Genomic DNA, 27,754 nt, shown 5'->3' on the forward strand with positions numbered 1-27,754 from the left:
TCCTCCCAATGGCATTCTAATGCCATGTAACAAGGCCAAGTGAAAGGAAACTACTCAATTCCATATGAATTCTTTTGGAAAACATTATTACCTTATATAGGATATCTCTTTAAGATTTAACACTGATTACAAGATAAAGACCAAACACCCAATTTCACAAATTATCTCGAAAAGAATTCTTTAGGAGGTTGTTTGGCTATCTATGTACTGAGATCTACTTTAGTTGCTATCATTTACTCATAATTTTATGACTTGTTGTCTCCTGGAATCCATGCATTTAACAAACTGATTGATGTCAGGGTGATCCAAAGGATACAGCACCTAAAATGTGCATTCTCAGGGGACAGTACCTCTGGATATTTTTGCTTCCTCTCTGCCTATCCTTAATCATTACACTTCATGATTCCATTATTTAGTAACTCTTTGGATAATGTATTCGTGATTAATAAACTAGGAAATAGTCACAACTAATTGCCAAATTAATAAAATGATCTTTATAAAGAAACTATATATTTTGGACTCTTACCTATATCTAACAAGGAAAATAAACCGATAAGAGTTACTCCTATTAAAACTAACTACATATCTTGCTGTAGACATATTTTTTCTCACTTAGTATCCTTCTCAGTTACAAAACACACAATTTAGGAATCTCAAATGATGAAATACCGAGATGTAATTTGCTTGGAATAACATAGAACTATCTATAATGCAAAAGAGTTTTATCACATGAAGCGACCCTGTATCTTTTTTTAGGTATCTTCTAGCTCATTTGTACCAAGAAAATTCTATGTGACAAGCATTATCCCAGGTTAAAATGGGATTTTCAGCAAGGACAGAATTTACTTTGCAAAATTCATTAATTTGCGTAGGTTTATTAAACCAAAATTAATTTTCATAGAGAAAGACTGTTTTTGTTAAATACCTTGGTATGTTTAGTGTAATGGCAGCTCGAAAAATAGCAGCTCATTTTTATCTCAAACCTCTTTGTATAGCACTTATACTGTGTGGCCATGAGAAAAAAATATAATGCTTACCAGGTGGCAGAGCAGAGTGGTCATCTATAAAAAGTCCATTACAGGACAATGACCTCCATGCACAGACCATGCCACTAGATCATTTATTAGTATACACCTTTTTGGAAGGAATGATGCTAAAGCTGAAACTCCAATACTTTGGCCACCTTATGCTAAGAGTTAACTCATTGGAAAAGACTCTGATGCTGGGAGGGATTGGGGGCAGGAGGAGAAGGGGACGACAGAGGATGAGATGGCTGGATGGCATCACTGACTCGATAGATGTGAGTCTGAGTGAACTCCGGGAGTTGATGATGGATAGGGAAGCCTGGCATTCTGCGGTTCATGGGGTCTCAAAGAGTCAGACACGACTGAGCAACTGAACTGAACTGAACATCTTAATCCTCAGTCGGGATTGGGATATTCAACGACAAGAAAATATTCCAAGTCAATAAGACAGAATGAGACTTGATCATTTCCTGTACAGAATAATAAAGCTGGGAAGCAAATACGTCAGGGAATTGTCTATACTCTATGGTAAACCGCAACTGCATATACATAAGGATTATTTTGAACCTTATGAGATGATATTTGGAAACTGTCATTTGATTACAGACTTAGAAAATGTTGTTTTTAAAAATCTATTCTTAATGACATGAGGTTGTTAATACTTTAGGCCAGGCCTATTACCATGTTTCCATGGCATATAAGAATATATTGGCTTGAGAATATATTGGCTCATCTTTTTCTTGTGGCCTGTTTTCTTTCCACTGATTTCTATTTCCACTGACATACAGTAAACCAATCTTAGGATTTCTCTGGCCTTTTATTACTTGTTTATTTAGGCTGATATACACACAAATACAACTTATATGTCCATTTCAATAACTGGAAGAAATTTTCCAGCATCCAATATTAAACATGATGAATTTAAGAAATGTACATATTGTAATAGGAAACAAAGTCAGAGTACCCAGTAATCAAATAACTACAAACATTTCCTGTACTTACCTTAAGAGGCATCTTTGCATGTTCATTTAATAATGGGACATCAAATACTAATCTTCTGAGTAAGTGTTGCATCATAGAAGGTCTCAATTGGCTGGTGGAACAAAGCTAATTTTAATAATGAATATCTAATAATGTTTAAACTAAGTAGATAATTCATTAAACCAGATTATACACCCCAAGAACCTATATCTACACTTCTCTTCAGATGATGTTAATTTTAGGTGTTCCTAATTCAAAGATTAACTGAGAGTTATGTAATTTCATAAAAGGTTATATTTCAAACTCATCTCTAGCTCCCTGATCTGAAAATCAACCTTCATTTGCTACAGCAGATGTTCCTTTTCAGCCCCTTCTCTTCTCACCAGTCATAACCACAGAGCCCACTGTTCCTATTAATTTAGTAAATGCTAGTCTCTCTTTTCAGTGGGTGCGAAGGGTCTCAGGGACTAGATCAGAAGCAGAAAGAGGAGGGAGTGTAGGAGCAAGAGGAAGAGAAAAAGACTAAGAAATTTTGCCAGAGGAGGAAGGGAAAGAAAACTAACACCCTATGACCATTTATTATTCTGGTAATCCCGAGTGCTTCACCTCATTTAATATTTTGAAAAAATCAGTGAGACAGGTTTTGATTCCATTTCACAGAATTGTAGGGTCGGGGAACTAAGATTATGAACTAATCTCTAACGTCTCTCAGTCCCATCTGGCTCCTACACCCATACACTCATTCCATTGTGAGTGAAAACCCTTCTTTCACCGATGTTCTGGACAGACTGCAAGCTTTCACCTCCGAGAGCTCCTGTCTATTAGAAAGAAACCAGTAACCTAGGTAGGGGTCTAAGAAATTGTCACTTGCACTTGTCAGAACTTCACAAGAAGATAAATGTTTCTGGATTTCATAGTAAGACCCTTGATTTTCATCACTGTCAAACATAGGTCATACTTTCCTATTATTACTATAATACTAGATTTTTTTTTACCTTTAATAAGTCTCTTTTTTCTCTTTTCTCTTCTAGAAGAGGAGTTAAAACCATTACACACAGTTGAAAGGTTAATCCTACACTAACACAGAAAGGGATTCCCCATACAACCACCTCACCCACCAACATCCAGAACAGCATCATCAGTCCAACACCATATTCAATGGCTAGATACCTATAGAGTCTTGGAGGAACACTCCTGAATTTGATCAGGAGCAAGAGTGCTCTGGTAAGACTCATAACTCGGTACACGACAATGACTAACGTGAATTAATTTTTTGGTCTGGAAATTGTTGCTAACATTCATAACAATCTTTCAAGGACCACAGAGTAAATTCTCTCATTTAAAGAAACATGAAATCGATTTCACAGTCCACTTACCCACAAATAGAGAGCAAACACACTTCTATGGAATCCCGTTGAGCTTTGGTAAGTGAGCAGCCCTTAGAAAGCCTGTACACAGTGTGAAGTAATGAGTCAATGAGAGAAGCATGGTGCTCGGTGCCAGCAAAAAGAGGAGCACACCTTGTTAACAAGGGTAACACGGCTGTGCACAGGTACCGATTGAGCGCCAGGGCCATGTCTGTAGCACTCAAAGCAGCCTGGAAGGGAATTGGAGAGGAGACTGTCATTTGCGTTGGTCAGGAGACAACTTTCAAAGGGATCATATGTGTGGACATGTTATTTCACTATCCAGAAATTTACAAAAGTATGTAATATAGAAATGGATTCCTCTGTTATAGCTTTAACTGTGGTTCATATACTTTTTTTTTTTTTTTACCACTAAAAACAACAGATTTTCAATTGCTCATCAACAGATAAAAATGAATGAAATAATATCTATCTCTGCAAAAAGCCACAGAAGTTCATGTTCTATAATAAAATGTCAAAGGTAGAATGGATGAAAGATGAAAGATGCTAATGATATCGAAGAGTGGGAGAGTCTCCCTTTACTAGGAGAGGACAAAGAAAGGAGTTTATTATCACAGTAAATTTCAAACACTTTATACTCATGTTGTATATATACTCATCGTATTTATACTCATGTCAATCAGAATCAACAATCAAAGGTTGATTGTTTTACCATGTTATCATCTGTGATACTTGGGTTCAGAAATTCACATGAACACAACCAAAAAAAGAAAAAATAATTCAGTTTCATTTTTCTGATTCTCCTCTCACGGTTTTCATGTGGGAGCTATTGCCAACTCAAGATCTGATTTCCTCTGATATCAACAAGACATATAATTGAGAATAAAACAAGGTATTATTACAACTACTAGAATAACATTTAGCATTCCAGCTTATTTTAAAAATGTTTCAAATAGTAGAACATTTACACTGATGTTGGCAGGTTCTTGACATGGGCTACTGATCTCACAAAGCAGATTTTAATCTATATGTACATTAAAAAATGAATACGCCAGAGTGATACTGTAGTTGGAAAGACTTAACAATGCTCACTAGACCTTTTTAATACTTTAATTGCTTTTACTGAGATGCACAATTATTTATGTGGACTTAGAAGTTGAACAGGAACCACTGTGACCGCCCTAATTAGAGTTATATAAACTTCTTACTGTCTTCCATTGCACTGATAAGAATTTTTACTGTCCTCTTCAGGTTGTACATTTTCTCCACTATTCAGTAAATTCCTTGAGGATATAGTCTATCTTATTTTCTATTTACTCTCTGCTACCCTAAAAAAATTGGCACTTGATAAACATGTGGGGGCAATGAATGAATGAATGACTATATCTGTGAAAGAATATCAGATGGCAGAGACTGAAGAGTTAAAAGTTGCAGAAGTCATCCGTTCAAATCATTACCGTGTCTAAAGAAGCAGCAGCCCGGAGATCTGGCAGAAAGCCAACCTCGAGAAGATGGAGGAGGAAATCTTGAACCTCAATTCCATAGACCCTGTCAAGGAACAAAACCATGGCTGCCTTGTGGTCTGGACAAAACCCCGCAGACATGTCAGGCTCCACCACATTCCCATCTAAAAGAGAGAAGGTGATACACTGTTGTTAATGGCCATGCCATCCATGAAAATTGATGACAACTGGCTACTTTCCAGCCTGCTCATGTTGTAAATAAAGTTACCAGTTGAATGTTTTTCTGTTCTTCTAATACATTCAAGCAAGGGCAGGAAATATGGCAGTGCACTGTAAATCCATGGTCATTTAAATGCTATTTTAGCATCCATTTGTTAATTGTATATGTGATTAGGACAGAGTATTATGCCAGATTCTGAGAAGGAAACAAAATGCCATCCATAATCCAAATTATAAAACTAGGGGTAAACATCCTAAAAGCTAATATGTAAAGCAAGGTTTGCAGTCTTTTCAAAGCAAGAGCCTCTTTAAAACATTAAGACTCACGTACTCTATGTGATAATCATGGTACATTTACATCATTTACATATATATGGCTTAAAGAATTATAAAATAATGAACAAAACTCTATGAACCAGTTTGCCTTTCAAATGAAATGTTTCATTAATCATAATAGCATTTAATACCATGTAAAACAATCCCAGGGACGGGGAAGCCTGGTGGGCTGCCGTCTATGGGGTCACACAGAGTTGGACACGACTGAAGTGACTTAGCAGCAGTAGCAATAGCAAAACATATTTGAGAGCCATATTATTTTCTCTATCAACAGTCAACACTTGATGCCTATACAGTGGAGTGAATTCCTTAGTATAACTCCATAGATTCATAGATGGGATCACCGAAAGGAAGAATTAGGGAATTATGTGCCAATTCAAAATACTGGAGAACAAACTTGTTTTCTGTTTGACGATGGGATAGTTATGCCAAATTGCTGCTGAAATACACTGAAAGAGTCCACAAATTATATCACAGAATTTTTAACACTGATGCACATGTTGAAAAAAAGCAGTCCCCTGAGAAAGATGATACATGACCATCCCAACCTGAAATAACAAAGTCACAGCATTTTTGTTTTCATTCATACTCAATGACTGAGTCTGATCATAAAAATGAACAAAAGGTATTTTAAAGAAACTTGGATTGAAGGCTAATACCAAAGTATTTCCACGCCTTACAACAAACAATATAACTAATATCTTCCTTCCTGTAATTATTAATACAAGAACAACAACTCTTGACATTTGTGTTGTTGTCAGTTATTCTGTTAGGAATGTTCCAGACACAATCTCATAAAATGTTCACAAGTATGAAGGGGTATTATTATTATTATCTTCCTTTAACACAAGATAAAAATCAATTTTCAGAAAAGTTAGCTAACTTGTCCAAGGTTATGTATCTAGTCATTGGCAAACTTTAAACTAAGTAAAATTGCATTTAAAAATCCACCCCAGGTCATTTAATCCCTACATTAAATCAGCAAGCTCTAATGAGACTGAATTGGAGTAAGAAATGCCAGCTGCACGGCTTTACTCTGCGGTCCCTTCATTATTCATCCACCTGAAATTATTGGCTCAGACAATCTGTGGAAATCTGCTCTGACCAAGAGCTGCAGGAAAAGAACATCTATTTTTGAGATTAGATACCTGACCCTTACATTTTCTAAACTCCTCCTTCTTTCATTATCATTTTGGGCTAGGATAAGTATAATAAAAATTTTTTAAACTGGTAAAAACTGGTCCATCAAAAAGTCTATGAACCATAAATGCTGGAGAGGGTGTGGAGAAAAGGGAACCCTCCTACATTAGTAGGAATGTATATCGGTGTACCCACTATGGAGAACAGTGTAGAGGTTTCTTAAATAACTAAAAATAGAACTACCATATGACCCAGAAATCCCACTCCTGGACAAATCCATAATTCAAATATATAACACACCTCATGTTTGGAGCAGCACTATTTATGATAGCCAGGAAGCAACCTAAGTGTTCACTGACAGATGAAAGGATAAAGAAGATGTACTACATACAAACAATGGACTATTAGCCATAAAAAGAATGAAATAATTGTTGCATTGGAGCAACATGGATGAACCTGGAGACTACCATACTAAGTAAAGTAACTCAAAGACAAATGTCACTTACATGCAGAATCTAAAAAATGATACAAACCAACTGATTTTCAAAACAGAAACCAACTTAGAGACTTAGTAAACAAACTTGGGGTTACCAAAGGGGAAAGGTGGGGAAGGGAGGGATAAATTATGAGGTTGGGATCAATATATACACATTAGTATATACTGGCTTCCCTGATGGTTCAGTGATAAAGAATCTGCCTGCCATGCAGGAGATGAGAGTTAAATCATTGGGTTGGGAAGATCCCTTGGAGAAGGAAACAGTAACCAGTTCCAGTATTCTTGCCTGGAGAATCTCTTGGATAGAGGAGCCGGGCAGGCTACAGTCCATAGGGGTCACAAAGAATCAGACATGACTTAGTGACTGAACAAAAACAACTCCTATACACAAAATAGATAATCAATAAGGACCTACTGTATAGCACAGGGGACTCTATTCAATACTCTGTAATTACCTCAATGGGGAAAGAATCCTAAAAGAATATATAAATATATGTGTGTGTGTATAACTGAATCAATTTTCTATACTTTTGAAAATAACACAATATTGTAAAGCAACTATAATATAAAATAAAAATGTTAAAAAATCTCAGACTTAGGAAAACAATGTATGAAAAAGGCTTTAGCTTTATATACTAAATACAAAACAGAAATTATCACTGATAACTGGTGATGCTTAAAGAACCAACTGATATGCCAATGAAACATAAGAATATTGATGGTTTGAGTTTTAAAGTTGGTTTAAGGTGTAACACAGCAAAACAAAGACATAAAAGTTTCTCTCTACTGTTCTCCATTTGTTGTTATTTAGTCGCTAAGTCACACCAACTCTTTATGACCCCAGAGACTATAGCCCTCCAAACTCCTCTGTCCATGGGATTTCCCAGTCAAGAATGCCAGAGTGTGTTGCCATTTCCTTCTCCAAGAGATCTTCCTGAACCAGAAATTGAATCTATGTCTCCTGCACTGGCAGGCTGATGCTTTACCATTGAGCCACCATGTAAGTGCAACATTCTCAACAGAGGTTAAATAAAAAATGCAGAACAATGACCAGTAGATGGCATTTAAAAAATTAACTTTGACTGTGATTATGATAGCTCGTACACAAAATTCTATAATCCCAAGTTAGGCAATATACTTCATTGTCGTTATCCAGTCGCTCAGAGTTGTATCTGACTCTGTGACCCCATGGACTCCAGCACCCCAGGCTTCCCTGTCCTTCACTATCTCCGGGAGTTTGCTCAAACTCATGTCCATCAAATCAATGATACAATCCAACCATCTCATCCGCTGTCATCCTCTTCTCCTCCTGCCTTCAGTCTTTCCCAGCATCAGAGTCCTTTCCAATGAGTCGGCTCTTCATATCAGGTGGCCAAAGTATTGGAGCTTCAGCATCAGCCCTTCCAATGAATATTCAGGATTGATTTCCTTTAGGACTGACGGGTATGGTCTTCTTGCGGTCCAAGGGACTCTCAAGAGTCTTCTCCAATACCACAGTTCAAAAGGACCAATTCTTTGGCACTCAGCTTTCTTTAATGGTCCAACTTCCACATCCGTACATGACTACTGGAAAAACCATAGCTTTGACTATACAGACCTCTGTCGGCAAAATGATGTCTCTGCATTTCATTATGCTGTCTAGGTTGGTCACAGCTTTTCTTCCAAGAAGTGTCTTTTATTTTCATGGCTACAGTCACGATATGCAGGGATTTTGGAGCCCAAGAGAATAAAGTCTGTCACTGTTTCCATTTTTTCCCCCATTTATTTGGCATGAAGTGATGGGATTGGATGTCATGATCTTAGTTTTTTGAAGGCTGAGTTTTAAGCCAGCTTTTTCACTCTTCTTTTTCACTTTCATCTAAAGGCTCTTTAGTTCCTCTTCATTTTCTGCTATAAGAGTGGTGTTATCTGCATATCTGAGGTTATTGATATTTCTCCCAGCATTCTGGATTCCAGCTTATGATTCATCTGGCCCGGTATTTTGCATAATGTACTCTGCATATAAGTTAAGTAAGTAGGGTGACTACTTATTTGAGCTATTTCAAATCCTGAAAGATGATGCTTTGAAAGTGCTGCACTCAATATGCCAGCAAATTTGGAAAACTCAGCAGTGGCCACAGGACTGGAAAAGGTCAGTTTTTATTCCAATCCCAAAGAAAGGCAATGCCAAAGAATGCTCAAACTACCGCACAATTGCACTCATCTCACACGCTAGTAAAGTAATACTCAAAATTCTCCAAGCCAGGCTTCAGCAATATGTGAACCATGAACTTCCAGACGTTCAAGCTGGTTTTAGAAAAGGCAGAGGAACCAGAGATCAAATTGCCAACATCCGCTGGATCATGGAAAAAGCAAGAGAGTTCCAGAAAAACATCTATTTCTGCTTTATTGACTATGCCAAAGCCTTTGACTGTGTGGATCACAATAAACTGTGGAAAATTCTGAAAGAGATGGGAATACCAGACCACTTGATCTGCCTCTTGAGAAATCTGTATGAAGGTCAGGAAGCAACAGTTAGAACTGGACATGGAACAAAAGACTGGTTCCAAATACGAAAAGGAGTACGTCAAGGCTGTATATTGTCACCCGGCTTATTTAACTTATATGCAGAGTACATCATGAGAAATGCTGGGCCGGAAGAAGCACAAGCTGGAATCAAGATTGCCGGGAGAAATATCAATAACCTCAGATATGCAGAGGACACCACCCTTATGGCAGAAAGTGAAAAGGAACTAAAAAGCCTCTTGATGGACGTGAAAGAGGAGAGTGAAAAAGTTAGCTCAAAGCTCAGCATTCAGAAAACGAAGATCATGGCATCTGGTCCCATCACTTCATGGGAAATAGATGAGGAAACAGTGTCAGACTTTATTTTTTGGGGCTCCAAAATCATGGCAGATGGTGACTGCAGCCATGAAATTAAAAGACGCTTCCTCCTTGGAAGAAAAGTTATGACCAACCTAGATAGCATATTGAAAAGCAGAGACATTACTTTGCCAACAAAGGTCCGTCTAGTCAAGGCTATGGTTTTTCCAGTGGTCATGTAAGGATGTGAGAGTTGGACTGTGAAGAAAGCTGAGCACTGAAGAATTGATGCTTTTGAACTGTAGTGTTGGAGAAGACTCTTGAGACTTGGACTGCAAGGAGATCCAACCAGTCCATTCTGAAGGAGAGCACTCCTGGGATTTCTTTGGAAGGAATGATGCTAAAGCTGAAAGCCCAGTACTTTGGCCACCTCATGGGAAGAGTTGCCTCAATTGGAAAAGATTCTGATGCTGGGAGGGATTGAGGGCAGGAGGAGAAGGGGACAACAGAGAATGAGATGGCTGGATGGTATCACTGACTCAATGGATGTGAGTCTGAGTGAACTCTGGGAGTCGGTTATGGACAGGGAGGCCTGGCGTGCTGCGATTCATGGGGTCGCAAAGATTTGGAAACCACTGAGTGACTGAACTGAACTGAACTGAAGTAGGGTGACAATATACAGCCTTGACATACTCCTTTCCCAATTTGGAACAAGTCTGTTGTTCCATGTTCAGTTCTAACTGTTGCTTCTTGACCTGCATACAGGATTCACAAGAGGCAGGTAAGGTGGTCTGGTATTTCCATCTTTTTAAGTATTTTCCACAATTTGTTGTGATCCACACAGTCAAAGGCTCTAGTGTAGTCACCAAAGCAGAAGTAGATATTTTTCTAGAATTACCTTGCCTTTTCTATGATCCACCAGTTGTTGGCAATTTGATCTCTTGTTCCTCCACCTTTTCTAAATCCTGTTTGTCCATATGAAAGTTCTCAGTTCGTGTACTGTTGAAGCCTAGCTTAAGGATTTGAGCATAATCTTGCTAGTGTGTGAAATGAATGCAACTGTGTGGTAGTTTGAACATTCTTATAGCTCATATTTCTGACCAAAAAAAAGCATAACTTTATTATAACACAACAAGGTGGAACAGGAAAGAAACTAACTAGAAAAATCTAAAAAGTTAGTAAAGAGAGAAGAAAGAGGCACATTGCAGTTCATGAGGTCGCAGAGTCGGACACAAGTTAGCGACCAAATAACAACAATAATAAAAGATAGTTGGAGTAAAGGAGGTCTATTGTGACTTTCGGAGCAATTCTGAAAGAGATATCTGAACACTCATACAATCCTTGTTCTTAGTTCCTCGTTATTATTAATTTCAAACGTAACATCTAGCGTTTCTTTATTTCCTAGTCTGTGTCACTGGTATTATTCGTATATTTTATCCTAAGTGTATCAATTTTGTGGCTCAAAATGTAGGGGAAAGACAAAATATTTTAAATAAGTAAATGAACATGAGTTAGAAGTGAAGTGAAAGAGGTAAATGAGGACAGTCTCCTTAAAACAAGAAAAAGAAACTGCCTAAAGTGGGGAATGAGAGACCTGACAAAACACGGTCCACGTGAGAAGAGAATGGCAAACCACTTCAGTGTTCTTGCCTTGAGAACCGCATGAACAGCATGAAAAGGCAAAAAGATAGGACGCTGAGGGATGAACTCCTCAGCTTGATAGGTGCCCAAAATGCTACTGGAGATCAGTGGAGAAATGAGTCCAGAGAGAATGAAGAGACGGAGCCAAAATAAAAACAACACCCAGTTGTGGATTTGACTGGTGATAGAAGTAAAGTCCAATGCTGTAAAGAGCAATATTGCATAGGAACCTGGAATGTTAGGTCCATGAATCAAGGCAAATGGGAAGTGGTCAAACAGGAGACAGCAAGACTGAACATCAACATTTTAGGAATTAGCTAACTAAAATGGAGTGGAATTGGTGAATTTAACTCAGATGACGATTTTATCTGCTACTATGGGCAAGAATCCCTTAGAAGAAATGGAGTAGCCATCATAGTCAACAAAAGAGTCCAAAATGCAGTACTTGGATGCAATCTCAAAAACAACAAAATGATCTCTGTTCATTTCCAAGCCAAAACCATTCAGTATCACAGTAATCCAAGTCTATGCCCCGACCACTAATGCTGAAGAAGCTGAAGTTGAACGGTTCTATGAAGACCTACAAGACATTCTAGAACTAACACCCACAAAAAATGTCCTTTTCATTATAGGGGACTGGAATGCAAAAGTAGAAAGTCAAAAAATACCTGGAGTAACAAGCAAATTTAGCCTTGAAGTACAGAACGAAGCAGGGCAAAGGCTAACAGAGTTTCGCCAAGAGAACACACTGGTCATAGCAAACACCCTCTTCCAGCAATGCAAGACTCTACACATGGACATCACCAGATGGTCAATAATAATATCAGATTGATTATATTCTTTGCAGTCAAAGATGGAGAAGCTCTACACAGCCAGCAAAAAGAAGACCAGGATCTGACTGTGGCTCAAATCATGAAGTTCTTATTGTCAAATTCAGAATTAAAATTGAAGAAAGTAGGGAAAACCACTAGACAACTCAGGTATGAATGAAATCAAATCCCTTACGATTATACAGTGGAAGTGACAAATAGATTCAAGGGATTAGATCTGATAGAGAGTGCCTGAAGAACTATGGATGGAGGTTCATGACATTGTACAGGAGGCAGGGATCAAGACCATCCCCAAGAAAAAGAAATATAAAAAGGCAAAATATTTGAGGAGGACTTACAAATAGCTGTGAAAAGAAGAGAAGCAAAAGGAAAAGGAGAAAAGGAGAGATATGCCCATTTGAATGCAGAGTTTGAAAGAATAGCAAGGAGAGATAAGAAAGCCTTCCTCAGAGATCAATGCAAAGAAATGGAGGAAAGCAATAGAATGGGAAAGACTAGAGATCTCTTCAAGAAAACTAGAGATACCAAGGGAACATTTCATGCAAAGATGGGCTCGATAAAGGGAAGAAATGGTAGGGGACCTAAAAAAAGCAGAAGATATTAAGAAGAGGTGGCAAGAATACACAGAAGAACTGTACAAAAAAGATCTTCACAACCCAGATAACCACAATGGTGTGATCACTCACGTAGATCCAGACATCCTGGAATGTGAAGTCAAGTGGGCCTTAGGAAGCATCACTATGAACAAAGCTAGTGGAGGTGATGGAATTCCAGTTGAGCTACTTCAAATCCTAAATGATGATGCTGTGAAAGTGCTGCAATCAATATGCCAGCAAATTTGGAAAACTCAGCAGTGGCCACAGGACTGGAAAAGGTTAGTTTTCATTCCAATCCTAAAGAAAGGCAATGCCAAAGAATGTTCAAACTACTGCACAATTGCACTCATTTCACATGCTAGTAAAGTAATGCTCCAAATTCTCCAAGCAAGGCTTCAATAGTACATGAACCATAAACTTTCAGAATTAAAGCTGGTTTTAGAAAAGGCAGAGGAACCAGAGATCAAACTGCCAACATCCGTTGGGTCGTTGAAAAAGCAAGAGAGTTCCAGAAAAACACCTACTTCTGCTTTATTGACTATGCCATAGCCTTTGACTATGTGGATCACAACAGACTCTGGAGAATTTTTCAAGTGAGGGGAATACTAGATCACCTGACCTGCCTCCTGAGAAAGTGTATGCAGGTCAGGAAGCAACAGTTAGAACTAGACATGGAACTACAGACTGGTTCCAAAAGGAGTATGTCAAGGTTGTATATTGTCACCTTGCTTATTTAACTTATATGCAGTGTACCTCATGAGAAACGCTGGGCTGGATGAGGCCCAAGCTGGAATCAAGACTGCTGGGAGAAATATCAATAACCTCAGATATGCAGATGACACCACCCTTATGGGAGAAAGTGAAGAACTAAAGAGCCTCTTGATGAAAGTGAAAGAGGAGAGTGAAAAAGTTGGCTTAAAAGTCAACATTGAGAAAACTAAGATTATGGCATCTGGTCCCTTCACTTTATGGCGAATAGATGGGGAAACAATGGAAACAGTGAGAGACTTATTGATGCTTTTGAACTGTGGTGTAGAAGAAGACTCTTGAGAGTCCCTTGGACTGCAAGGAGATCCAACCAGTCCATTCTGAAGGAGATCAAAACCCTGGGATTTCTTTGGAAGGAATGATGCTAAAGCTGAAGCTCCAGTACTTTGGCCACCTCATGTGAAGAGTTGACTCATTGGAGAAGACTCTGATGCTGGGAGGGATTGGGGGCAGGAGGAGAAGGGGATGGTAGAGGATGAGATGGCTGGATGGCATCACTGACTCGATGGACGTGAGTCTCAGTGAACTCCATGAGTTGGTGATGGACAGGGAGGCCTGGTGTGCTGTGATTCATGGGGTCGCAAAGAGTCGGACACGACTGAGCGACTGATCTGATCTGATCTGATCTGAAAATCACTGCAGATGGTGACTGCAGCCATGAAATTAAAAGACACTTGATCCTTGGGAGGAAAGTTATGACCAACCTAGAGAGCATATTAAAAAGCAGAGACATTACTTCACCAACAAAGGTCCGTCTAGTCAAAGCTATGGTTTTTCCAGTAGTCATGTATGGACGTGAGAACTGGACTATAAAGAAAGCTGAGTGCCGAAGCTTTGATGCTTTTGAACTGTGGTGATGGAGAAAACTCTTGATAGTCTCTTCAACTGCAAGGATATCCAATCAGTCCATCGTAAAGGAATCAGTCCTGAATATTCATTGGAAGGACTGATGCTAAAGCTGAAACTCCAATACTTTGGCCACCTGATGAGAAGAACTGATTCATTGGAAAAGACCCTGATGCTGGGAAAGACTGAAGGCAAGAGGAGAAGGGGACAAGAGAGGATGAGATGGTTGGATGGCATCACCGACTCAATGGACATGAGTTTGAGAAACTCTGAGATTTGGTGATGGACAGGGAAGCCTGGCGTGCCGCAGTCTGTGGGGTCTCAAAGAATCGGACACAACTGAGTGGCTGAACTGAAAGTGGGGAAGAGAAAAAGCTACGGCACAATTTTTAAGGTCCAGCTTTCCTTAAAATTAGAATGAGTATTCAGCTGGTATGACTTTTCTGTCATCTGGAGATGTGAGTGAGTAAGGTTAACACATGAAACTTCAGTTCCTAACAATCATACAGCTGGCATGTAGGATAAGCATCTTCCATTACATAGCCGTCTCCTCATTGTAGATTTGAGTTATTAACAGCTTATTTTCCCTGGGCATAATTCTTGAAAGAAAAGGGCCATCACGTGTACTTCCTAACTAATCAAATTTTCAGTCTAAATTCATCAGTTCTGTTCAGTTCAGTCACCTAGTTGTGTCCAGCTCTTTGCGACCCCATGGACTGCAGCACACCAAGCCTCCCTGTCCATCCCCAACTCCCGGAGTTTACTCAAACTCATGTCCATTGAGATGCCATCCAACCATCTCATCCTCTGTCATCCCCTTCTCCTCCTGCCTTCGATCTTTCCTGGCATCAGGGTCTTTTCCAATGAGTCTGTTCCTCCCAGTAGGTGGCCAATGTATTGGAGTTTCATCTTCAACATCAGTCCTTCCAATGAATATCCAGGACTGATTTCCTTTAGGATGGACTGGTTGGCTATAAAAGCAATATATAAATGGGACTTCTCTGGTGGTCTAGTAGTTATGAATCTGCCTTACAACACGGTGGACGTGGGTTCAATTCCTGGTCCAGGAACTAGGCTCCCACATGCAGTGGAGCAACTAAGCCTGCACATCACAACTATTGAGCCCATGTGCCACAGCTAGACAGTCCCAGCACCGCAACGAAAGATCCCACATGATGCAACAACGATCATGCACCCTGCAACTAAGACCTGACCCAGTCAAATAAACAAACACTTTTTTTAAATGACATATGTAACAATAGCCGATAAAGTCTTTAAAACTGAACAAAACTCCAATTGGAATAAGGGAAAATGAAGTATAATTTGGATCTAACATATCTTTTAGGTGCCTTCAGTAACTGCTTATATCTTTTTATATTAGGCAGAGTGAATTATAATACCAAAGGGAATTAGGCCTTGGGCCCAGACCACGTGCCATTTGTGCTGTAGTCTGGGGCATGACAGAGGCTCAGTGGGAGCGAGGACTGGGACTGTATTATCTATCCCCTCACTCCATCCCTTCTGGGCTGCCCCCTCCCATTCTCTCCTTAGACCCAGGCAGGGGCATGAGGAGCCATAGCTTCTGGGTATTTATATGCAAAGTCTGTTGATTTTATTTTGTATGCTTTTGAATTAATGCTGTAAACTAATCATGCTGCTGCTGCTGCTAAATCGCTTCAGTCGTGTCCCACTCTGTGCGACCCCATGGACGGCAGCCCACCAGGCTCCTCCACCTCTGGGATTCTCCAGGCAAGATCACTGGAGTGGGTTGCCATTTTCTTCTCCAATGAATGAAAGTGAAAAGTGAAAGGGAAGTCGCTCGGTCTTGTCTGACTCTTAGCGACCCCATAGACGGCAGCCTACCAGGCTCCTCTGCCCATGGGATTTTCCAGGCAAGAGTACTGGAGTGGGTTGCCATTGCCTAAGAAGCTTCTAAACCGAAAATGGCATGTGGTAAAAAAATAATAAATGTTGGGTCAAAATAGGGAAAATGAAATCTTTTTAAAATATGTTCTCCTTAGTCTTAAAAAGACTACTTCTTTGAACACACTGGGGATTTTTAAATCCCTAAGTCAAAAGCTATGACCATTGTTTTAGGGGGAAAAAAAGCATTATGAGAAAGTGACCATGAATGGGACTTCCCTGGTGGTCCAGTGGTTAAGACTTTACCTTCCAATGCAGAGGGTACAGGTTCGATCCCTGGACAGAGAGCTAAGATACTGTATGTCTCATGGCCAAAAACCCAAAACATAAACAACAGAAGCAATACTGTAACAAGTTTAATAAAGACTTTAAAAATGGTCCACATCAAAAAAAATCTTTAAAAAAACAGAAAGAAAATATCCATGAAAACTATCAAAAAGAGTGAATTAAAGTATTGCTGTCAAGAAAGACAGGAAAGAATGGAGGACCCAAGAGCTCCAGGAGAAATATTAGACAGACAGTTGAGGTGTCTATTTCCTTTTCTCTGGAAACTGCAATGTCACATGAAAAAGAATAAAATCCCACTGGAAACATAGTTGTTTAAAAACAAGGACTACAGAAAATATTTTATAGAATAATGTACTTTGTGGTTCATTTTTTAAAAGAAACTTATGTAATTGTACTACGCTGCAAGGAAAGAAACTGCGAGTATTAATGACATTATTGAAAACAACACATCATCCAATGCCCTGTACTCTGTCACTCAGTCGCGTCCGACTCTTTCTGATGCCATGGACTGTAGCCCACCAGGCTCCTCTGTCCATGGGGATTCTCCAGGCAAGAATATGGGAGTGGGTTGCCACGCTCTCCTCCAGGGATCTTCCCAACCCAGGGATTGGACCCAGGTATCCTGCACTGCAGACGGACTCTTTACCATCTAAGCCACCATCACGTCATCCAAAGTCCTACTGAATTACAAAGAATGGAAGATGGCCTTACCTTTGGCTATTGTGGGCATCTGAAAAGCGATGCTGATCACTCCCACCAAATCTCCCAATGGAATCAGAGATCTCAAAATAGACCTGATTCTGATGGCTTCTCCTTTGGCAGCATGAATCAACTACAGGCAGAAAAACAAAGCAATGAAGAATATTGTGTGAAATGAATGTTCTAATTGTATCTGAAAAAGTGAAAGAATGGGAATCTAAGTCTGAAATAATTTTCTGTTAATTACACACAAAATTACATCTCTTCCATAATAGAACCACTCTATGATCCAGCAATTTCACTCCTGGGTATATAGTCAAGGAAAAAAACACTAATTTGAAGAAATATATGTATCCAAATGTTTACAGCAGCAATATTTATAATTGCATAGATACAGAAGCAACCTAAGTGTCCATCCACAGATGAATGGATAAAGCTGTAGTGTATATATAATACATAATAAGATATATTATTGTATTATTATTATATATTATATATACCCAGGATACTCTAGATCGTATTATCCTTAGTGAAATGAGTCAGACAGAAAAATACAAATACTGTATGTTATCACTGCATGTGGAATCTAAAAAAAACACAAATGAACAAATATAACAAAAACAGAAAGAGACCACAGTTATAGAGGAAAAACCAGTGGATACCAATGGGAAAAGAGAAGGGTGGAGGGGCAAGAGAGCATGAGGGAATTAAGAGATAAAATTGTTACATATAAAATAAATAACATACAAGGATATATTATATAGCACAGATAATATAGCCAGTATTTTCTAATAACTTTAGAGTGTAACCTGTAACAATCTTGAATTACCATGTTGCACATGTGAAACTAATACAGTAAAGTAATTATACTTTAATTTTAAAAATTTAATTAAAAATAAATAATGAAGTTGAATGTCTCTCAGAAATTGCCACTTCAGGCTTACAATTTACTTGCCCACACCAGTTTCATTGACTTCAACACACACGAATCATATATTGCAGTCCAGGCTGACAGGTACATCCATTAGAACAATAGATTTTATCCTCTTTGGGGTATTAAAATACTGGATTAGCCAAAAAGTTCACTTGGATTTTTCCATATCATCTTACAAAAAAAACCCAAATAAACTTTTTGGCCAACCCAATATTTTAGGCCCGATAGGTCTGTGAATGCTTACCCCCCAAAGTTACATATACATATCTATCCATAAAATGAGCAATCATACAAAGGGAAAAATTATTATCTCTAGGCTCTGAACACATACTAATATTTATGACTTCTTTAGTCTCTTCCTTGTTTTGTGATGAAAATGTAAGTGCATCTGTACCTATAGTCTACACTGATTTCTTCCAGGAATGGGTTTATAATGGGGGAAAATGATGATCATGGATGATAGCAGGTCTGTTAGACCTGGGGTCCCCAGTCTTCTACCGGTCCGTTAGACACCAAGCTGCATGGCAGGAGGTGAGAGGAGGGGCAAGCCAGCGAAGTTTCATCTGTATTTACACTTGCTCCTCAGTATTCACTTTAGGTGTCACTGTCTCCCATGACCCCAGGATGGGACTATCTAGCTGCAGAACAAGATCAAGGCTCCCACTGGTTCTGCATTGTGGTGAGTTGTATAATTATTTCCTTATATATCAATGCAATAATAACAGAAATAAAGTGTACTATAAATGCAATGAACCTGAATCATTCCCGATCCATCCCTCTCTCCCCAATCCATGGAGAAACTGTCTTCCGCGAAACCCATCCCTGGTGTCAAAAAAGTTGGGGACCACTGTGTAAGACCTCCACTGGCTAATAAAATACCTATGAAGAATGTGGATCTGTCATGGTTACAGGTCTCGGCCAGTCTCTGAAACAGACTGGACACTTCCAGAGCCAGGGAGTCATTTGTTCCTTCACTGTAGGGTGTGAAACACAGCTCAATTTCTAACACCTAGGAGACCCCTCAATTAATGGTTGCTGAAGATGAACAGAGTTCAGAAATGCCAAGATTAGCTCCTTATTAAGTCATTTAGTTTTTCTTCCCTTTAATATTGTAGAATAAGAATCTTCTATTTACTAGCATTATTTCTCTTGTGATTCCTTTGATCATCTACTTTAATAGGGAAAGAACACATATTGTCAGCATAAAGGTTTTTGTCTGAAATCACTACCAACACACAATTTTTTAACAATCAAGTCCAATTTACTATAATGAAAAACTCACTGGCGGCAAGTTTGTATAAAAAATCAGACTCCAGGTTCTCCAACATTCTAATATTTCTTCACCCTGCGAATCCTCTCTATTCACAACAAAAGATTACATCCAAAAGCAAGAATGTTTTAACTTATGGGTGTGAGAGAAAAAAGACAGAAACAAACAAAGCCTGCCTGAAACCAAACATTTGAAGGGTAGGGAGAAAGGTGATTTAACAGGCACTCCGGCTTCATGCTCAGAGCAGTTTAGAAGTGTATCTGCCTTCCTCCATAGCACTGGTCCATCTGCTACAACCTCTGGTTGTTTCCCACCCATCAACAGATCATGAAGCTGATTTCATGGACCCTGGCTAGTATTTTTAAAATTAATACAATGGGGAAAAAACAGAAAAAAGTATAAAATATCAGAATGTATCACAGAGAATCATTCCACAAACTTCAATTACATTTTGGTCAGAAAGTTTACGAAAACACTAAGCAATACCTCTTTCCTTTCCCATAGCAGCTCCTTCAAAAGGACTAAATACTATATAGTAAGGAAATAATTATTGAGCGGAGCGGTGCTTTATACATACAGTAAAACAGGAAAGGACATTATATAGGAAAAAATATGCTCTTTCCCTCTTAGAGTGTGGGAAGTCTTATATGAGTTTTAGAGATACATTAGAACTGACTATTCTATTAATGAATCATACTGAAATCTCATTACTAATTTTTATAACCAAGGTATTTCCAACTAAACAAACACTTGTTCAGCAATTATGCTACAGCTATTATTTTTAATGGAGCATGAAGATTACTGGTTTTGGATGTTTTGTGCTCTTCATCAGCGCTGGATCTCTTAACAGAGAGAGATAAGCCAGGATTTTTGCTCCTGGACTCCAAGACACTTACATGCATTTCAGGAGCACATCGTCCTAACAGGTCAATTAAAGCTGAATAAAAGGTCATGATGGCATTTCCCATGTGGATGGTATCATCCTCTTCCTCTTCTGTATCACTTTCATGGATTTTTCAAAAGAAACAAAAAAAGCAAACAGGATAATAAAGTAACATTTCAATTTATTACATATTTCTCAAACGAAAGGGATCAGCATGGTAATAAATTCTGCCTCCTCTGACACTTTTCACATATATGTTTAATAAATAGCTTATCATTTCTAAAAGAAAAAAATGGGTTAAAGATATGATTTGAGATTCTATCGCCAAGAACACATGTGTGGGAACTTTAATATTAAATATCCTTCAAAAGGAAAAAGTAGACTTATTAATTTGATGGTTTCTGCTTACTTCTACTGACAAACAGGATATTAACAAAGAAAATAACTGATGGATGGAAATGGTAAATTTGATTTTCTATACAACACACAATTAGAGAAAGGGTGATAAAGATCTGTCCTACAAGACTCCCAGAACAGTGGTTTTCCCAGAGTACTTCATAAACGTGATTTCATTTACTTACCTTTCTGTTTATTCTGCCCAACTACCCGCTCCCAAGTACTATGATATGAAAAACATAAATATTTCACTATCTCATTGATGAGAGATAAATCTGGATGGCCCTGGAAAATCATCTCATTCTTCCCTTTGAAGGCCTGGCAGACAGCTGCCGCAGCTGGACTTAACTCTGCAGAGTGACAGGAAGACTTGTTGACAATATTGTTCCTGGCCTGCAAGGATGTCTTCAAAGCTCTCAAGTGTACACCCACTCTCATGACATTTGACCAGCAAGCTCTTGATGTACATTCTACTACTTAGAAAAACTAAGAGATCCCTAGTTGGTCAACAACTAACTGATAAATACATAACATGATTTTGGAGTGCTCCCATCCTGAAACACTTGCCTTAGAGTGAATGGAACACTTATCCCAGAACTTTAAGTGGGAAAACCAGGATTTGCAGGACAACTTCTCTGCTTGGAAATTTTCCTTCACTAAGCCTATCTGTTATATCTCTACCAACAGTGTTAGTAGTGTGGTTACATGTCCCCCAAGCAGGACACTCAACTCCACAGATTAAAAGAACAGGAAGCTGGAACTTTCCCGGTGGTCCAGTCATGAAGACTCCACACTTCAACTGCAGGGGAGACAGGTTCCATCTCTAATTGGGGAACTAAGATCCCAAATGTCATGTGATGTGGCCAAAAAAGGCGGGGACAACATGCCTGGGTGAACTTATTGCTGGAAGTGAGTTAACAACATATACTATGGAGAAATGTGAGTTAGTCACTGCCTCCCATTATCATCACCAAGACCTAAACAAAGCCCTTTATTCCTCAAAATGACAACATCTCCTTTTCTTTACTTTGCCAATACACCCGTTTAATTAAGTCCCCATTCTCTTGCTAAAGGCCTCTTTCTCACTTACAATTATCATGAAAACTCATTCCAGCTATCCTCCCAGTAAACTCTAACTTTAAAGGTTCATCTGTCATCTTTTGTAATAACTCACTATGCCATAGAGCCTTAAGAAAATTCACAAAATACATCTCCTTCTAACAGTCTCAATTTCTTTTTACTAAATCCACACAATATTCCTGATGTCTCTTTGTTCATTCATCCTATTCCAGCAGCAAATTCCATCCCTTCTCCCTAAACACCTTTGATTTTCAGGGGGAGAAATCCTGAGTATTGGAGTATTATACTACAATTAAGAGAACAAAAATTGATTTTGTAAAACTAAAAGTCAAGTAGTATCAGTGAATTTTAAGAGTGTGTATATTTGACCTACGGGGTTTTGCTGGATCCAGTAGTTGGTGAGGGACCATCTCTAGAGGGATCCTCGGCTATTTTTATGGCTTCTTCCATGGCTGCAAGCAGGCCATTCCCACCTTCCCCCCTCAAGGCGGGACCGAAACACTCAGGCCTCCGGATGAGCAATCTCACCACTACATTTGCATTCTCCTCCACGCTTTCCCCTAGGATCAAATGGGAAAAAGGAGGAAACAAGCATTGACTACATGGAAGTTCAGAGGAAATAACATTATAGTAATTCATTTACATTTGAAGAAAAATAACTAAAATCAAATAAGGCAGTAGCAGAGCCAAAGTCCAATCCAAATGACTAGGGTTCTATACACAAAACACAGGAAAGCTCTTTTCTTTCACTTAACATTTTCAAAGTAAAGAAAAGCATGATGGAGACAGAAACTATTTATTTTTGTTAATTTGCTACATGGAGTGAAGATTGTAGCTATTATTAGAATCTAATGATATAAAGAGCGAGAATCTAAGTGCCTAACATTTTTAATTTAATAATGAAAGCCTAGCATGTATCAAAAGAAATATTTTAAAATAAATGATTACTGTGAAAAAACTTAATGATTACAAAATAGTCAATTTCTTTATTACTATTTACTTCCTTCATGAAAATGCTGGGATGCCTCATTATTTTATACCCTTTATTTTTTTTTTAAGTTTTAAAATAATGTTTTTAAAAGACCCTGTGAGATTCATCCTACCATTACAGAAGACAGCAAATCTGAGAAAGTCAAGATATCTCTCTCCTTCAACTGGATTCCACCCAATGTCTGGATAACCCTTTGACACTAGCATCTGGCAACTCTGCAGTCCACAACCAGCCAAATACCGAACCACCTACAACAGAGAAGAAGATAAGTATAAGTATCACCCATGGGGTGAGAACTCATTTAGATGCTTGCACTAGACATGGTAAATCATATCCTCAAAGGATGGTTTAAAAATCACTTGCAAAAACAAATTCATTTTAATCTCATGACCATCTACATGAACCCCCTGTAATAAAACCACAGAAATCAAGAAATACTGATAAATCATAACAAGGTGTTGTCACAGTAAAAATGCTTACAAAGGAACTTCATGAAAGAAAAATATCCCTAAATTTCGTATCGTCTGAGACTTTTACCCACAAGAGTTATAATATTGATAAACTTCGAAAATGCCTAATGATCTCTGGCCCAATGTAAAACCTGAATCCATCTGAGATATTGCAAGTTCCACCTGAGATATAATGATGTTTTAAAGAAGTTAATTACTCCCAAATTAAAGTATCAGTTTAATGGGGGGATGGGTGTGTGTGAGAGGACACCCTAGAGAAGTAGAGAAATCTAAGCTTAGAGAAGCTTACAGTCAAATATCCTTAGGTTCAAATCTGACCTGAATTAGGACTTAGTCTATCATGAGCCACGTATCATGGCTTAGTGTCCTGAGCCATGGGTTAACTATCTATAAAGTTTGGGGTGACACTCCCTATCTTTCTGTATTGTTAAATTTAACACATTAAAATTTCTGGTTAGCTTGGTCTTTTAAAATATTCCATCTTATGTGAATATTGATCCTCTACAAGATTTCATCACAGAACGAGTTTTAAAAAGAAATCCCTAGGGCAGATGGTAAGAGAAGCAACTTATCAAAAAAAAAAAAACACCAAAAACCTACATCCAGATCAGTCACAAGAGAAGTCAGTCTTATATAAGACAGCTAAAAATATTTTACATCATCCTCATTGAGGTATAATTTATGTACAATAAATTCATCTATATAAAGTATAAATTCAATGAGCTTTGAGAGATTTTTCCATCTGTAGGAACACCCACAGTCAAGATGCAGAGTGTTTCCATTGCTTCTCAGATCCTGTGCTTTTTGCAGTCTATCCCTCCCTACAAGCCCAGGTCTTGATCACCTGTGTTCTGCCACTACAGACTAGTCTGCGTGTTCCAGGACACTGATACATGCAGTCACACACTGTGGTCTTTCTGAGTCTGGCTTCTTTCACTCAGAATAATGACTTTGAGATTCATTCATGTTAGAATACATGTCGGCAATCCATTCCTTTTTAGAGCCTAATCATGGCATTTTGCTACTTATGGAAATACCCCAGGTTCTGTGTTTTTTTTTTTTTTTTTTGACCAGCTGATGGACATTTGAGTTGTCTCCAGTTTTGGGCTCAGGTAAGTAAAACCATTATCAATATTCATGTACACATCTTTGTAGAGACATACATTTATATTTCTATTGAGTAAATACCTGGTACTGGAAAGGCTACACATATATTTATGATAAGTGAATATTTAACTTATTAAAAATAATGCCAAACTGCTTTCCAACTGACTAACCATTTTTCATCCCAACAGCAATAGATGAGTATTCCAGTTGCTCCAAAGCCTACTCAGCATTCAGCATTGTCTACTTAAAAAAAAAAATACTAGCTATTTTATCCATGTGTAGATTAAAATATTTTGGATTATATAAGGGAAAAAATTTTCCAGAGGTATTCAGAGATATAAAGCTGCATGATGCTTGACTAGCACATCAGAAGGATTTGAGGAAGAATCCACTTTTTAATGCCTTCAACAGCTATGCACTGACTGGAAAAAAAGCAGAGAGTGACAGAGAAAAAAAAAAGCCCTGTGCTCATTGGCTTTACATTATACAAAGAAGTAGATTTTGAAAAATACATATAGATTTTAAATATAATTTTAAACCATAAATATTTAAACTATAGCACAGATACAGAAGGGTAGAAAGGTGACTTTGGAGCAATGACTGGAAGGATGTCTGGAAAAGAGCCATGAGGACATCTGGCGAAAGAATACTACAGATGGAGCGAACAGCAAGTGCCAAGGCCCTAGAGCAGGCGCAGACCTGGCAAGTTCCAGTCACAGCAAGGGGACCATTGTGGCTAGAGCACCAAGCACTGGAGAGTGGCGAGAAACGAAGTAAGACAATACGTGATAGATAGGGTAGGAACTATTCAAATGCCTTTTACCGTCACTCAAGGTGAGAAAGAAAGTCTAGAAGGTTCTGGGCAGAAGATTAACATGAAACTTTGAAGAGACACTCTGGCTGCAGGGGAGGCTCAGGTAGACTATTTAGAATGGAACTGCAATTAAAATATGGGGGAAATTTATCCGTATTTTGGTAAACATACATATGGCTTACTATGATTAGAGGGCACAGCCTTTAGTATACTAGTAATACCTTGCAGTGTGATATGCAAACTTGTGTGATATAAATTATATACATGAGATGTTAAAACAACCTTTAAAGAAAGTAAAAATGCATCAAGTAAAAGTGACAGCAAATTATTGTAAAAGGACATAAACATCCAAGAATATAAAGTTGATTCTCTTTCCAAAGAAAAATGCATGTGATTGGAGAAAATATCTTAAATTTCTTGTTCTTTATAACTTAAAATTATATTACATATAATAGTATGTATTATATATAATAACATATATTGTATTAGTCACTCAATTGTGTCTGACTCTTTGCAACTCCATGGACTCTAGCCAACCAGGTTACTCTGTCCATGGAATTCTCCAGGCAAGAATACTGGAGTGGGGAGCTATTCCCTTCTCTAGGGAATCTTCCCAACCCAGGAATCGAACCCATGTCTCCTGCAGCACAGACAGATTCCCTGGTGTCTGAGCCACCAGGGAAGTCTATTACATATAATAAGTGTAACATATTTATAATACATAGTATATTATAGTTATAACAACATATAATTATAACTATTTATAGCTAAATATCTTGAGAAACAACTATAAACAACTGTAACTCACACAAGCACAGCAGTAAGAGATTGTGCCTACCTTTTCCAGATCTGGCTCCCGCAAAGCTAAAGCTAGTTCATTATTATCCATCACCGAGGCTGCTGCCACATCCAGTGGTGTTGACCCTCTCATAGCTGGTGAGGCTGTTAATTAAAGCAAAGATGGAACAAAACCTGAATTGTGCTGTAACTCTGAGTCCCATATAAAAACATACTTTCACATAGAATTTCATTTCTAAATATAATGCACACTGTACCAATCCAAAATAATTTAAAGTTTAGTTTTAAAACCCAGTTTGTATATCCCTTTTATCTTAAAGATTCAATGAAAGTCATACATTTACTTACCAAGACCAACACTGCTGTTTTCCAGTAAATAACTCAGATGATCAAACATAGCTTTCTGATTCTGCCTGCTTATACGACAGAAGTAACAGAGAAAACGGCAACAGTTGGCCACCATCTTCGGAAAAGTGATTTCCTACATAAAGAGCATTTAGTTAGCTGGGAAAGTAAAAGATCTTTGTTAATAGTTCTGAAGTTGAGGTCTCAATCAGATTGTGCAATCATGTGTGCCCACGTCTACCAAGCCTCGGGTACTGAAGACCTCTGAATGTCCAGATGAAGGCTCACCTAGTCCTAGAGCTACCAAAAATCAAGCCTGGCACTAATAGGAAACCTAACTATTGTCAATGGTCTGATATGGAATTAATCTACAGCCCTATACTTAAAGGTAGCATGAGCCTACTTTAGGATTCAGGCAGGCTCAACTGTGATTCTTGACGCCCACTATTAGCTGCGCTTCCTTGGAAAATTAAACCATCTCACAGATTTTGTTCTGCAAAATTGGAATAAGATGGATAATAATATTTACTTTAGGCAAAGGAAGGACAGTTCAATGAGGCATTTTGTGAAAAATACCCAGTTTAATATTTGGAACCACATAATAGGATGCTCTTATCATCAGCGTTGTTGTTGTATTATTATTAAGATTCCAGGAAATTCAGATCTTCCCTGACTGGCACATGACTTGTCTCCTGTGATGAACACCCTTCCTGGAAGGTCTGCCTGCTAGGCCCCAGCAAACATATCTCCCTTGACATCTAGATCTTAATCCCCAAAGACTCCAAGTTCTTATTAAACAGAATATTTTATAAATATCTTTATAAGTTTGCCTAACCAAGAGTCTGAACATGAGAAAAATGGACTCAGGAATTCAGTGGAACCAACTGTTGTCTGAATCAAGGAAACAGGTCTGGATAGCATGTTTTTGTTACAGACTTTGAATGTGATGGAAATGTATTTAATTTTATAAAAATTAGCATACTATTAACTGTTATAGTTTCTAAATATCTTCTAAATGAGAATTATACAGAAAATAGCAAGTTACATGGCATTAGATAAATTATTAGGCTTCCCTGGTGACTCAGATGGTGAAGAATCTGCCTGCAATGCAGAAGACCTGGGTTCAGTCCCTGGGTCTGATCCCTGAGTCAGGAGATCCCCTGGGAAAGGGAATGGCAACCACTCCAGTATTCTTGCCTGGAGAATTCCATGGACAGAGAAGCCTGGTGGGCTACAGTCCATGGGA

General features: G+C 38.4%; 1 protein-coding gene across 13 annotated transcripts in view; it reads right to left on the bottom strand.

Moving 5' to 3' along the window:
- RYR2 (ryanodine receptor 2) overlaps window positions 1-27,754 on the bottom strand; it is an 820,811-nt gene that overhangs the window by 214,971 nt on the left and 578,086 nt on the right. For all 13 annotated transcript variants that reach the window (XR_015157121.1, XR_015157120.1, XR_015157122.1 and 10 more), the window contains exons 43-51: window positions 26,512-26,644; window positions 26,204-26,307; window positions 23,087-23,222; window positions 22,357-22,543; window positions 20,521-20,626; window positions 17,433-17,553; window positions 4,831-5,000; window positions 3,383-3,603; window positions 2,028-2,118 (exon numbers count right to left, since the gene is read on the bottom strand). Coding sequence is in view for 10 of the 13 variants with exons in the window: in XM_086382784.1 (XP_086238910.1) it covers window positions 2,028-2,118; window positions 3,383-3,603; window positions 4,831-5,000; window positions 17,433-17,553; window positions 20,521-20,626; window positions 22,357-22,543; window positions 23,087-23,222; window positions 26,204-26,307; window positions 26,512-26,644 (1,269 nt within the window). In the remaining 3 variants the exon portion in view is untranslated. The remainder of the gene's footprint in view (window positions 1-2,027; window positions 2,119-3,382; window positions 3,604-4,830; window positions 5,001-17,432; window positions 17,554-20,520; window positions 20,627-22,356; window positions 22,544-23,086; window positions 23,223-26,203; window positions 26,308-26,511; window positions 26,645-27,754) is intronic.

This window comes from Bos grunniens, chromosome 28 (genome assembly GCF_055505025.1).
Source record: "Bos grunniens cultivar Pamir isolate PY7600 chromosome 28, Bosgru_T2T1.0, whole genome shotgun sequence".
In the NCBI taxonomy this organism is placed as follows: domain Eukaryota; kingdom Metazoa; phylum Chordata; class Mammalia; order Artiodactyla; family Bovidae; genus Bos; species Bos grunniens.